The 14,555-nt window shown below is 43.0% G+C and overlaps 1 protein-coding gene across 1 annotated transcript; it reads right to left on the bottom strand.

Moving 5' to 3' along the window:
* Positions 1 to 912: 912 nt before the first annotated feature.
* On the bottom strand, positions 913 to 13,244 carry DPPA2 (developmental pluripotency associated 2). The gene is made up of 7 exons (XM_046003677.1): positions 13,212 to 13,244; positions 10,953 to 11,100; positions 7,816 to 7,976; positions 7,672 to 7,725; positions 6,483 to 6,744; positions 4,109 to 4,304; positions 913 to 1,021 (listed from the first exon to the last, which is right to left on the bottom strand). Exons 1-7 carry the CDS (start codon positions 13,242 to 13,244, stop codon positions 913 to 915), a joined length of 963 nt encoding a protein of 320 aa, XP_045859633.1.
* Positions 13,245 to 14,555: the final 1,311 nt, after the last annotated feature.

Genomic DNA, 14,555 nt, shown 5'->3' with positions numbered 1-14,555 from the left:
ACCCATTAGAACAGCCAAGATCTAGAGCACTGACACCACCAAATGCTGGTAGGGAACTGGAGCAACGAGAACCCTCAATCATTGCTGATGGGAATGCAAAATACCAGCCCCTCTGGGAGACAGATCACCACTTTCTTGTAAAACTGAACACACTTTTACCCCATGATCCAGCATCATGCTCCCTGGTAGTTACCTAAGCTGAAAACATATGCTGAGACAACCTACACACAAATGTTTACGGCAGCTTTACTCATAATTGCTAAAAGGTGGAAGCAGCCTAGATGACTTAATATGTGAATGAATAAACTGAGGAACATGCAGGCAATTGGGCTATTTAGCACTAAGTGGAATACTAAGCCATGAAAAGGTGGAATAAGGCAAAGCTGCAGAGTGATCAGGAGCTAAGAGCATGTTTAACAGATGGAATGAGAAAATTTTAGAGCAGGGAAGCTCTTCTGATGGCCCTGTAATGGTGAGGATGTAGGCGGTCATGATCTACTTGTCAAGGCCCTAGACTGTATGACACAAAAAGTGAACCTGTTGTGAACTATGGGCTTTGGGTGGTAATGATAGTCAACGTAGGTTCAACAACTGTACCACTCTGGGGCAGGCTGCTAATAGGAGGGGAAAGGGCTGGAGCAGTATTTCAGAACTCTGTACTTTCTGCTCAATTTTTCTGAAAACCTAAAACTTCAAAAATTTATTAATTAAAGCAGAACTGATTTATATTCTATGGAACCAAATGCTCAAAGCAGCAGTAGCAGTCACTTCTTGGCAGATGTCAAGTACAGAAGCCGGACAGTCCCATCTGTACGCAACCTATCAAGCAACAAACACTAAGGCCGGCTAGGACAGAGCGCAGCAACCAGTCAATCTGAGGCAAGTCAATGGTAGCTGTGGGCTCTCCACCACTTATTCTTTATTAAGATATGGCCCATCCAAAGGGAATGATGTTGGTCTATTCAAACGAGGTCGCTTTTCCTTCCCCAGTGCAATTAATCTTTTCATCATCTTCTTATTTCTGTAAAGAATTTTGGAAAAAATTCTTAAGAATAAGACAGACCATCCCATACCAAGTACAATAAATGTGGAATCCACTTCTGGAGTTCCTTAGCAGCTTGCCTCACCACCTAAGAACGGTGGGTAAAAATACTTTATGTGGTAAAGAAAGAGAACTGGATTGTCCGCTCAGTATCAGGCTCTTCTTCTTTTTCTCCAATCGGTTCCACTTCCTTTACTTATTTTCTCATCATGTAGAGTCATCTCTACACCCAATGTGGGGCTGAAACTCATGACCTCCAAGAAGAGCGGCACACTCTACCAACTGAACCAACCAGGCACCCCAGCGCCACTTCCTTCGTATTCACACTTTCCCTTTTCCTCCTGCAGCTTCTTCTCACATCCCTTTTCTCTTCATACTCAATCATGGTTTTCCCATTTATCACTAGAAAGAAATAAGAAAAGAAAAAAGCAAGGAAGGGAGAATGGAAGGAAGGAAGGATGGAAGCAAAAAGCTCCCTTAATATTTCTGCCTCAACTACTATCTCATTCTTCACTCATGCAGAACAGATTATTAAGTATGTTCTGTTCCTAGTTTTTCACATGTTCTACTCCAACTTAAAACAACCCTATTCTGGGATGCCTGGGTGGCTCAGTCATTAAGCGTCTGCTTTGGCTCAGGTCATGATCCCAGGGTCCTGGGATGAAGCCCTGCATTGGACTCCCTGCTCAGTGGGAAGACTGCTTCTCTCTCTCCCATTCCCTGCTTGTGTTCCCTCTCTCACTGTCTAATAAATATTAAAAAACAAAAGCAAAACAAAACAAACAAACAAACAAAAAACATAAGGGGTGCCTGGGTGGCTCAGTGGGTTAAAGCCTTTGCCTTCGGCTTGGGTCATGATCCTGGGGTCCTGGGATTGAGCCCCGCATCAGCTTTGCTCAGCAGGGTGCCTGCCCCCCCTCCGCCCTGCCTGCCTCTTTGCCTACTTGTGATCTCTCTGTCAAATGAATAAGTAAGATCTTAAAAACAAATAAACAAACCAAAAAAACTACCCTATTCTGTTTCTACTGCCCCCTCAACATACTCTCCAGAAGACCACCAATGGTGCCCTAAACTGACATTCCTAACAGCACTGCATTAACCTTAGTCTTACGGGGCCATCTCACTGCCAACCACTTCCCTCTGAAACTCTGCCCACTGCTTCCTTTTTCCACTTCTATTTCAGCCTCTACGTGTACTTTTTCAGTCTCCATTTCTCACCTGTCACTGATACGGTTCTTTCCTCTACATAATCCTATGGACAATTTATATGATAAAGATTCCCAACTGTGTTTCTCTACACCCTATACTTCTCCCAGAATTCTAGACTCCTGGCCAGCATGTATCACATTCCTGGCCACTGAACTACACGCTACCTTTCCATCTAATAAGATAACAACCATTCCCTGTACTCCTACATCCCTTAAATTTGTTCCATTCCTCTTTAAATTCTTTGCCAAGCTCATAGATTGTATCTTTCCAGAATTATTATAGTAATCACTTACCTTCAAATTTAGTTTCTGTTGCAAGATTTCAATCCACTTCCTTTCAAAGAGCCTTAGGTTTCCTCCACTCTCACATTACCTCCACCCAATTCCATTGTCAAAAGCTGAATTTTGAATTCAATCATCAGGAGTGCTGTAGTCTATATAAAATCTGAAGCAGAGGGAGCGCCTGGGTGGCTCAGCGGGTTAAGCCTCTGTCTTCAGCTCGGGTCATGATCCCAGGGCCCTGGGATCGAGCCCCGCATCGGGCTCTCTGCATGGTGGGGAGCCTGCTTCCCTCTCACTCTCTCTGCCTGCCTCTCTGCCTACTTGTGATCTTTGTCTGTCAAATAAATAAATAAAATCTTTAAAAAAAAAAAAAAAATCTGGGGGGCGCCTGGGTGGCTCAGTGGATTGAGCAACTGCCTTCGGCTCAGGTCATGATCCTGGAGTCCTGGGATCGGGTCCCGCATCGGGGTCCCTGCTTGGCAGGGAGTCTGCTTCTCCCTCTGACCCTCTCCTTTCTCATGCTCTCTCTCCCTCATTCTCTCTCTCTGTCTCTCACAAAAAAATAAATAAAAATCTTTAAAAAAAAAAAAATCTGAAGCAGAGCTTCTGTGTATGCTTAATGTATATTTCCCTGGATGGTGAGTATCCAGTTATCATATTCTCAAAGGAGTCCATGTCCCTGAGTGACTAAGAAATAAAGTGCCAGGGGATAATATGGGACACTTTTAGGGACACTTGGGTGGCTCAGTCAGTTAAGCATCTACCTTCAGCTCAGGTCATGATATCAGGGTCATGGAATCCAATCCTACACAGGGGTCCTTGCTCAGGAGGGAGCCTGCTTCTCCCTCTCCCTCCATTCTCCCTGCTTGTGCTTTGACAAATAAATCTTCTTTTTTAAAAGAGAGAGAGAACTTTTATATAGATAGAAAACTTGTAGGAAAAAAAGAACTTTTATATAGATATCAAACTTGGTCTGCTCCTCCCTTTTCCCACTTATTTGTCAGTATAAGCTTCAGACATATTGACCTATTTGCAATTTCTAAGTATGTCATATTCTTTGACTTCCATGTATTTGTATGGGCTGTTTCCACTAGTTAGGCCACCCTAATTATTACTTTCCAAATGGTAAACCTTCTCTCCGTACATGTAATCCCTTGGGAAGTTTCTCTAAGCTACCCCAATGTAGGTACTACCCCTACATTTTCCCAGCATCTCCTACTCCTTTTCATTCTTGAGTGCTACGTGGATTTTATCTATCTAATTTGTGTATCCCCAGGAAAGAATCTTGTATTTGAACTCCAAGTCTTTTATTTATTTTTTTTTTCCTTAAAACATGTCTCTGAAATGGAGTCAGTTAAGGTCCTAACTTGGATATTCTGTTAAAGTTTCTAAGAAGCCACATTTATCTGAGTTCTAATCCACCACTAAGTTTTCTGCTTCCTATTTTTGCCTGATTTATATGGCAAATTAAGAAAACAGCACACTGCCTTCTGCATTCTCCTACTAAATTATTCAGAAACCCATCCAGACATCTCCTTTGCTGTGTGCCACACTTAGAAAAATACTTAAGGGTTACCTCTTCACACATTCAGGGCATAACATGTTGTCTTCTAGGCCTGGGGGTGGGAAAGTGCAGGCAGGTAACAGGAAGAGAGAGATCATCCTTTTGGGAGTGTCAGGCACCCAGGCCTGACCTGCATGAAATTGCAGGCGAACCCAACCTTGTGTGTCTGCCAAGAGAGGTCTGCCATGGACCACACACCACCGGACACCTGAGGAGAGAAAGGGAAGCAAACACAGACAGCAAAAATCAAGTGAGAACGCCCTAACCCAACCTCTCAGCGAGTCACTCTCAGTTCTATTCTAATATTCTCTTGATCAATCAACTGAACGAAAAGTAAGAAAAATGTACACCAAAGATACTACAATCTGACTTCACAAATCATATAGTGCAAGAGGTAACAATTTTGGGAATAGTTGCTCTGTCTCTAAGATTTTGCTAAGTGGTTTACATGGACGAATACATTTATTCTTAAGAGCATTATTAATATTTACCTTTTATTTACTTTTATTTGCAGGTCAGGTAGCATAGCTTATATTAAATATCATAACTTTCCCAGACCAAGACATGGATAAGATATTCTGATTCATAACCCATTTGCCCAACCATTACATTACATTGCCTCAACTACACAAAACAGGTGAAAGAATCTCTGTTTAACCAAGTCTAAGGAACAGGGTGCCTGGGTGGCTCAGTCGGTTAGGCCTGACTTGGGCTCAGGTCTTGATCTCAGGGTCCTGGGATGGAGCCCTCTATCTGCTCAGCGGGGAGTCTGCCTTCTCTCTCCCCCTCTGCCCCTTCTCCCTCCTTCCCAACTCCCACCTTGCTTCTGAGTCTGTGTGTGTGCAACACTCTCGCTCACTCTCTCAAATAAAATCTTAAAGAAAATAAGTAAAAGCCTAAGGAACAATCTAATTGGGAATATGAGGTATTTGAGAGAAAGTAAAGTCCTACAGATATCAAATGTATGAAACTGAGAGAAAGGAGCAGTCACTGGGGGCTTACATTATCTGTAAAATCTCTCTCCGTTCTAAGGCAGGAGGAGAAACTGTGTGTGTTTAGCACAGTGCAGCTGGAGGCTAGGCACACTCATGGATCACAGTAGGTGCTTAATAACTGCTGGATGAAGAGGAACTAAAAGGCTGATTTAGCCTGTTGAGGGATGCTACTAGCTCATACGGCACATTAAGAAAAATCGGAAAGAGCTGTCTTCTCTGGGAACTTGGTCCTCCAGAAACAGCTCCGGGACTGCACAGTGCTTGTGCAAGTAAGCGAGCGGTGCCCACTCCTCTCACAACGGGGTGCAGCATGGGGAGCAGACAGCAGGCCCATTTCCACTGTCTTCCCTCTGGCTGGATTTCTTGTGAGTGAACATCAGCTCTGCATATAAAAAAATCGAGATCACTTCTGGTAATGGGGTGAAGAGCAGGAAAGAATTCAAGCCAAAAAGAAGGAAAGGAACTTTGTGCTGGCCTGAGATGGTGTCTACAGGAGATGAAAACAGAAATATGACATTCAGGAGCCAGAGCTGGCCCAAAGTGGAGCTAAGTTACTCCCCAGATCCCTATGTGGGCTTTTAAAGGGCCTAATTGTATCTTCTAAGTCTCAAAATCATTCTTTTTTTTTTTTTTTTAAGATTTATTTATTTGACAGAGAGAGATCACAAGTAAGCAGAGAGGCAGGCAGAGAGAGAGGAGGAAGCAGGCTCCACGCTGAGCAGAGAGCCCGATATGGGGCTCGATCCCAGGACTCTGAGATCATGACCCAAGCTGAAGGCAGAGGCTCAACCCACTGAGCCACCCAGGTGCCCCTCAAAATCATTCTTTGAAGCACAATAGTTGCCATCATCACTGTGTAAATCAGGATACCAGGGCTTAGGCTAATGTGCCAATGCCACAGACCTACGAAGTAAAGATCTGAACCGAAGTTGTTCAGTTCTAACACCCACATGCTTATTGAGTGTTACAACGGCCTTGAAGAAGGGAGAGAAAGGGGAAGGCCTCAGACTGTGGTTGACCACATTATCAGATTATGCTTTCTTCCCACCTTGAATTTTTGCTATGATGAAAAACGGTCACCCCTCAATCACCTAGCTTAGACACTGGTCCATGAAAAACTTGACTACCTGTCAATGAAAGGTTAATTCCAATGTAAATCTCCTATCCTATCTATAGTATTTTAGCTCTATCCCTTTTACTGCCTTTCACTGGACGACTTCTTTGGAATACTCCTCAGTCTTTTTTTTTTTTTCTTTTTTTTTTTTTTTTGAAGTAGGCTCCATACCCAATGTGGGGCTTGAGCTCATGATCCATGAGATCTAGAGTTTGCATGCTCTACGGACTGAGCCGGGCAGCCCCACCCAGTGCTCACTCTTTTAAGGTGATCTTACCAGAGGCTTGCAGCAGAAAGGTCTCAACAGAAGCAGGAATGGAACGTGAATTCACAGACTTGGACTGACTGGCTCTCGCAGCAATTCTTGACCATGCTGCCAACATGCCTTCCTGTGCTGATGTTACCACCTCGACTGTATTAATCCCCTCCTCTCTCTCACTCTTCTTACAACTTTTCCAAAGCCTTGCTTTCTTGGCCACCATCTTGCCTTTCCTTGAACATGACTGCAATTTAGCTTCTGGTGATGTTTCAGGAATATTCTGCAAATGGGATTCATGGTGAGGTTTCAGAGAAGTGCTACTGCCCTGAAGACTTTTGTGTTTTGTGTCAATTTTATCATTTTTTATACATTGACCCATATGTGTTAAGTGCAGGAAATACTTAAGATTATTAGTTCCGTTCGAGCAACTAAGAGAAATTTCTGATTGTTAAAACTGGGGGTATGGGAATGGGGAAAGCAGAAGACATTGCCACTGATACTTAGTGAGTAGAGGCCAGGGATGTTTAGGCCTAAAATGCATGAAGACAACTCCCCCACCCCAACCAAAACAAGGTATTTGGCCCAAAATGTCCATAGTCTTTTTTTTTTAATTGAAGTATAGTTCACTACAGTTTTTTATTAGTTTCAGGTATAAAACACACTGATTCAACATTTATATACATTATCAAGTGATCACCGTTAAGTCTAGCTACCATCTGTCACCATACAAAGTTGTTATAATATGACTGACTATATTCCCTATGCTGTACACTGCATCCCCAATGTCTTATTTACTTTATAACTGGAAGTCAGTATCTTTTAATTCCTATCCCTTATTCTGTCCATCCCCCCAAACCTCTCCATCAGGCAACCTCCAGATCATTCCCTGTTTCTATGACTTCGCTTCTGTTTTGTTTGTTTTTAGATTCCACATATAAGTGAAATCATGTATTTGTCTTTCTGTCTGACTTATTTGAATACCCTGTAGGTCGATCCATATTGTCATAAGTGGCAAAGATTTCTTCCTTTTTATGGCTGAATAATGTTCCTTTGTATTATATATACAACATCTTCTTTATCCAAAATGTCAATAGCCCTGGTTGAGAAATCTTGCCTTAGAGATACAACATTTATAGAAATGGTGGAATAGAAGGAACAATTCACAATCAGAACTCACCTTTCCATTCTCACCACACTCCTTACTCACCTGGTTTATTTCAGGGTAAGCATGTTTCTGGAGCCTCATATAAACCTCTATTTTCTAAGGACATTAAAAGGGGAAATGAAAATTATAAACTGGCAAAGCTTTCCACACTTGCTCTGTGCAACAGTTTCCCACCAGTGCACTTACCCGGCCATCGGTACTCAAATTCAGTTGTTGGCACCAGTTCCGCAAAGTGTCCCAACGTACTTTATTAAATGAAGGCAAACTGGTTGGTAAGGGAAGGACTTGCATATTACAACTATGTTTTGGACAAAACTTGAATTGTTCATTTATCTGAGGATGACAAACTGAGAAAAGAAGGAAATCAAAGTAGTGATCATTTAATTTTTAAGATGACAATTAAACAAAGTTCTTGCTAATTTCTTACAACCCAATTTACACACACACACACCAAATATTTTTCTTCTACTACAAGTAACAGATTTTGTAATTAAATGACTTACCCAAGATCACATCTCTATTAAAATGGCAGACCTGGAAATCCAACCTCCATTTTATGATTCTTTTTTTTTTTTTTAAGATTTTATTTATTTATTTAACAGAGAGAGAGAGAGAGAGAGAGAGAGGTGTCACAAGTAGGCAGAGAGGTAGGCAGAGAGAGAGGGGGAAGCAGGCTCCCTGCTGAGCAGAGAGCCAGATACGGGGCTCAATCCCAGGACCCTGAGATCATGACCTGAACTGAAGGCAGAGGCTTAACCCACTGAACCACCCAGGCACCCCTCCATTTTATAATTCTAAATCTTGTTTTTTATAACCACCAATAGCCACCTGGATAGAACATTAAATTGGATTGCTACTCCAAAATGTCTAAATTTGGGACCAAAAATACGAGTTGTCCCTACAGAAATCACCCAGCCACCAACAATACTGCATTCCATCAGCCTACCTCCTTCTCCTAGGCAGCACTCCATCTCACCTCACTCTCCTCAGGTGTAACCTGTCACTGTTTACTATGTGTTGAAGTCCTCGTTCTTTACCCAGAAAATAAAATCATTCTGAAAATCTGATGCCCTTATGTGAAATCAGATCTGATGCCCTTATGTGAAATACTAAGAACAGATTTAAAGGGTCATGACATTAAAAGTTGCTAGATATAGGGGCGCCTGGGTGGCTCAGTGGGTTAAAGCCTCTACCTTTCGCTCAGGTCGTGATCCCAGAGTCCTGGGATCGAGCCCCGCATCGGGCTCTCTGCTTGGCAGGGAGCCTGCTTCCTCCTCTCTCTCTCTCTCTGCCTGCCTCTCTCCCTACTTGTGATCTCTATCTGTCAAATAAATAAATAAAATCTTTAAAAAAAAAAGTTGCTAGATACATATTTTTTTAATATTTTATTTATTTGACAGAGAGAAATCACAACTAGGCAGACAGGCAGGCAGAGAGAGAGGAGGAAGCAGGCTCCCTGCAGAGCAGTGAGCCCGACGCGGGGCTCGATCCCAGGAACCTGAGATCATGACCTGAGCCAAAGGCAGAGGCTTAAGCCACTGAGCCACCCAGGCGCCCCTAAAAGTTGCTAGATATATGATCAGTATTTATTTACCAAGCAAAATACTAATCCGAGGAGATACTGATCAAAGGGTACAAATTTTCAGCTATATGAATAAGTTCTGGGGATCTCATTTATAGCATGGTGACTACTGTTAACAATATTACGCTGTATGTTTCAAAGTTGCTGAGAGCAGGGGTCCCTGCGTGGCTCAGTCGGTTAAGTGTCTTAACTGACACTTGATTCTGTTTCAGGTCATGATCTCAAGGTCGTGAGACTGAGCCCCATATCATGCCCTGTGCTGAGCCTGGAGCCTACTTAAGATTCTCTCTTGGGACACCTGGGTGGCTCAGTTGGTTAAGTGTCTGCCTTCAGCTCAGGTCATGATCCCAGGGTCCTGAGATCAAGTCCCGTATCAGGGTCCTTGCTCAATGGGGAAACTGCTTCTCCCTCTGCCTGCCGCTCCCCCTGAACTGGGCTTGCTTGCTCTCTCTCTGACAAATAAATAAATAAAATATTTAAAAACAAACAACAACAAAGAGATTCTCTCCCTCTCCCTCCTGCCCTCATCCCCCTCAACATGCACTCACTCACATGTGTACATGCGCCCTCTCTCAAAAATAAAATAAAATAAAATAAAGTTGCTGAGAGCAAATATTTATCACCACAGGATGTGGTGGGAGTAGGGAACTATGTGAGGTGATGGATATGTTTTTCATTCATTCATTCATTCATTTTAAAGATTTTTATTTATTTATTTGACAGAGAGAGACACAGCAAAAGACAGAACACAAGCAGGGGGAGTGGGAGAGGGAGAAGCAGGCTTCCTGTTGAGCAGGGAGCCCAACGTGAGACTCGATCCCAGGATCCTGGTATCGTGACTTGAGCCGAAGGCAGGTGCTTAACAACTAAGCCACCCAGGCACCCTGGATATGCTATTTAACCTTATTTGGGTTATTTGGCAATATAAATGTGTATCAATCATCACACTGTACACCTTAAGATTGCATAGGGTTACCAGTGGATTATATTTCAAAGCTGGAAAAAATCATTTCTCTTTACAAAAGGTGTGTAAAATATGTGTCAACCAAAACAAAGACAAGACTGCACTTCATGGGTTGGGAATCATGAATTCCTTTCCTTTCCTGTAAGAACCACGCTCTGTCCAAGGCACTCCACATGCCCATTTTTTTGTGTCTTAAAAGCAAGGCATGGTACCCAGCAATTGAAAAGTGTGGGAGTTGAGGGTTTTGAAGGGTCAGGGGTGGGAGGTTGGGGGAACAGGTGGTGGGTAATGGGGAGGGCACGTTTTGCATGGAGCACTGGGTGTTGTGCAAAAAGAATGAATACTGTTACGCTGAAAAAATAAATAAAATGAAAAAAAAATAAATTAATTAATTAATTAAAAAAAAAAAAGTGTGGGAGTTTGAGAACTCTCATACCCAGGTAATCAAGGTGAGATTTAAGATTGGTGTTGTACAGTTAAAGGATAAGAAAGAGAAATCAGGGGCACCTGTGTGGCTCAGTGGGTTAAGCCTCTGCCTTCAGCTCAGGTCATGATCACAGGGTCCTGGAACTGAGCCCTGCATCATGCTCTCTGCTCGGCGGGGAGCCTGCTTCTTCCTCTCTCTCTCTCTTTCAGCCTGCCTCTCTGCCTACTTGTGATCTCTGTCTGTCAAATAAATAAATAAAATTATTTTTTAAAAAAAAGAGAGAGAGAAATCATTTTCTGAGCTTCCCAGAGCTGGGGAAGCAGCAAACTAAGCAATCCACGACTTCATACCTTTATCACTTGACCCAGGCATCATCAGGCTGATTTCTGAAGTTGAAGAAACACTTGGCTCCATTTGATGTTCTTCATTAGGCTCCTCATTCACTGGAACCAATGTGAGAATCACACTTTCTTCCTCTACTGCCTCCTCAGAGAAATTCTGGGAAGGGAAGGATCAATCAAGGATTCTCATTTGATGCCATACAACTAAACTGCTTACATTCAAAGCACAATTAATAAGAAACTCAGAAACCAATAGGTGGCTGGAGAGAAGACTCAACAGTGATTCCTTGAATTTAATGTTGATGAGCAGACTCTTTATTAAGAGAAACAGGGTTTCCTGGCTAGCTCAGTCCATGGGGTGTGTGACTCTCAGTCTGGAGGTTGTGAGTTTGAATCCCACGTTGGGTGTAGAGAAAATTTTAATAATTCAAATTTTAAAAAATGGTAAGATGAGTGCCTGGGTGGCTAAAGTTAAAGTGCCTGCCTTCAGCCCCTGTTACGATCCCAGGGTCCTGGGACCGAGCTGCGTGTCAGGCTCCCCACTCAGCAGAGAGCCGGCTTCTCCCTCTCCCTCTGCTGCTCCCTCGCTGCGTGCTCTCTCTCTCAAATAAATAAACAAAATCTTTTTAAAAATAAAAAATGGTAGAGAAACAATGAGGAAATGGACAAAAGTAGATTTACAGGTGGATGTCAATGAAAGGATATGTCTCGAGTTTGGGGAAACCACCTCCCTCAAGGCCTTCCTCTCCCTGAGCTCAAACAAGTATTTGCATTTTATCTGCTAAATCTGTAAGGGATGTGTTCCTACCTTCCCACCTTCTATCATGATTCCCCCATGATTCCCAGTCCCAGCTCTCATCAACTCTCATTGGTAGAAGCAATAATTTCCTATCATTCCAAACTCCATTCTGAAACCATTCCTTCTGCTCACTGTTCTCCTGCTTTTAAAAAAACAAAACAAAACAAAACGAAATGAAAAACACTTCAATGGCTTCTCATTGCTATTCAGTTTAAAGACAAAACTCCCTCGTGCGACCTACAAACTTCAGGAGTCTGACCTCTGCCTGTCACTCAGCTCAAGACCCCTGAGCGTTCAGAGCTCCTGCCGTACTGGCCTTATTTCACCTCCAAGACTGGAGGGGAGTCAATGTATATTTTACTCTGCCGCCATCACAGCAGCACACGCAGTGCCCAGCACCAAGTGGGCAGTCAAAGCTCTTCTAATGAGCTAACGAAAGAAAGAGCGAATGGGTAGGCAGGAAGGAACCACCTCCTGGTTTTTGTATAGCACACACGTACTGTGCTAGGTCTTTCTGAAGTTCGCTCATTTAACCTTCAGAGCACCTTCACGGCAATTTATCCATTTTCCTATTTTACAAATTAGGTAACTGAGTCTCAAAAATTAAATGAACCACGTCAGAGTATATTATGCTTAAGGTTCCTCCCAAATCCGAAGGTAAATAAACTCCATTCCAGCCCTATCGCAATACTCTCCTCTCAGAACAGCCAAGCGGTTCTGATGGGGACGTACCCTTCCCACTTCCCTCCCGAAATGGCTTCCCACGGCTCACACTCTGATCCTGCATATGTATAACTTTTTTTTTTTTTTAAGATTTGATTTTTAAGTCATCTCTACACCCAGTGTGGGGCTCGAACTTAGAACCCCAAGATCGAGGGACACAGGCTCCACTGACGGACTGAGCCAGGTGCCCCTGTGTAACACTCTTTCAAAGTACTCCTGCACACATTCATACAAAATTATCGGGGCACTATTACTCCACCCTAGAGGTAAGTGGGGCCTCAGGGCAGCGGTAGGACTCGACCATGATCACATGCTTAATACCTGCGAGTAGGAGACAGTCCCAGAATAAAGAAACCAAACTGGTCACTTCACTTTCTGACCTTACCCACATTACCTTTTCTCACTGTCTTTTTTGTGTCGCTCTCTACTTCTTCACGTTTTTCCCTTGCTCAGCTAGGTCTTTCTACAGAATTGATCTGTTACTTCAGCCTAGGAATGGCAATCTTTACTTTCTCCTTTTCACTCTCACCCAAATTTTCTCAAAGCCACACTCCGTGCAAGAAAAGTAATGATCCACTTGTAAAGAGGAGAGACTCCAAGACCGGAGATTTCTTAGACCCAGACAGACACCAAGATTTGGGGCAAGAAGGAACCATAAGCAAACTCTGGAAAGACTTTGAAACATCTATGGGGAATCTATGGGGAAAATCTATGGGGAAAATCGATTCGGGTGGAACTAAACTTACCTGCTCTTTGTTCTCGTAAGCTGAGTACGCCATTTTCACGGAATGCTCAGAGGAAGGCAAAAGCTATCTACCTCGGGACATCGCCCTTCAGTTCTTTTCACCAGAGGGCTTCCAGCCTGATTTCTCCTTTTATAAGCAAATGTCTCTGTCTACTTCCTGTTTCCCAGAAGAGCTGTTTTCCTTCCTCCTCTTCTTCCCCTCCCACAGTATCTGCTGGTGTGACAGTGTCCTCGGTCTTACACCAGGTCTTGTCCGTTCTATGACAGTTGAGATGCTGGGTAATTAATATCACTAATACATTTTAATACATTTTAAAATAAAGATTTTTAGGGGCGCCTGGCTGGCCCTGTGGCTAGAGCATAAGACTCTTCATCTCCCAGTCCGAGTTTGAACCCACATTGAACTTAGAGTTTACTTAATAAAAATAATAATAACAAAAGATTTTTTGTCTTTATTTCTTTAAGGTGGGACTTGAGAGAAAACTGAAAGTGACGAATTCTTGGTAACACGTTGCAAATGAATAAAAAAATACTTTTAGGGGTGTCTGGGTGGCTCAGTCATTAAGCGTCTGAGCTCAGCTCAGGTCATGATCCCAGGGTCCTGGGATCGAGACCCCCATCAAGCTTCTTCTCAGCGGGAAGCCTGCTTCTCCCTCTTCCACTCCCCCTGCTTGTGTTCCCTCTTTGTCTGTCAAAAAAATCTTAAAATTTTTTAAAACATTTCCAGGACAATATTGGCAATGGATTGAATGATGTTACTAGGGAGGGGATTAAAAAAAAAAGAATCAGAGGTATTTCATAACTGATTTATGCTCATGGGTGTGTCATTCACTGGGAGATTACATTTAAATTCCTGGATTTAGTTCTAAACACAAATATTAAATCTGCCTTACTGGTGAGCTGGCTAAAGAGAAGGGTTTGGCTGTTCAGCATAGGAGTAGCAAAAGCCAAAACCGTAAGGCAAATGGTGGACTAATGAATACAGAGCTGCAAGCATTTGGAAACTGCTGGCAAGATGGGGCTAGAAAAGTCACAGATGTTTTCATAGGTCACTCAAAGGAGCTAGGATTAATGAATATTTTCCTTTAGAGTATGGCAGAACCAGCATCCATTGGTCTCCTGTGGGCTTTCTCTGTCCGTAGGAAAATGGTCTGGTCCCTCAGTCTGGTCCCACATCTCAGGACCCAGGATGCCCAGATCAGTTTAATTTAATATATACTACTTTCAGGGTGCCATCAGCAAGCGCTCAGCTTCAGTTTACAGAAGAACTGGTTGGAAAAATAAATTGTAGGGGCTCCTGGATGGCTCAGTGGGTTAAGCCTCTGCCTTTAGCTCAGGTCATGAT

Source organism: Meles meles, chromosome 4 (genome assembly GCF_922984935.1).
Source record: "Meles meles chromosome 4, mMelMel3.1 paternal haplotype, whole genome shotgun sequence".
NCBI lineage: Eukaryota > Metazoa > Chordata > Mammalia > Carnivora > Mustelidae > Meles > Meles meles.
This window is presented reverse-complemented; position numbering and strand designations above follow the sequence as displayed.

Coding starts and splice junctions, on each gene's coding strand:
- DPPA2 (XM_046003677.1), bottom strand. CDS start 13,244: ATGGCGTACTCAGCTTACGAGAACAAAGAGCAG. Junction 7,977..10,952: donor GCCTGGGTCAAGTGATAAAG/GTATGAAGTCGT, acceptor TTCTTTTCTCAG/TTTGTCATCCTCAGATAAAT. Junction 7,726..7,815: donor ATTTGAGTACCGATGGCCGG/GTAAGTGCACTG, acceptor TAATGTCCTTAG/AAAATAGAGGTTTATATGAG.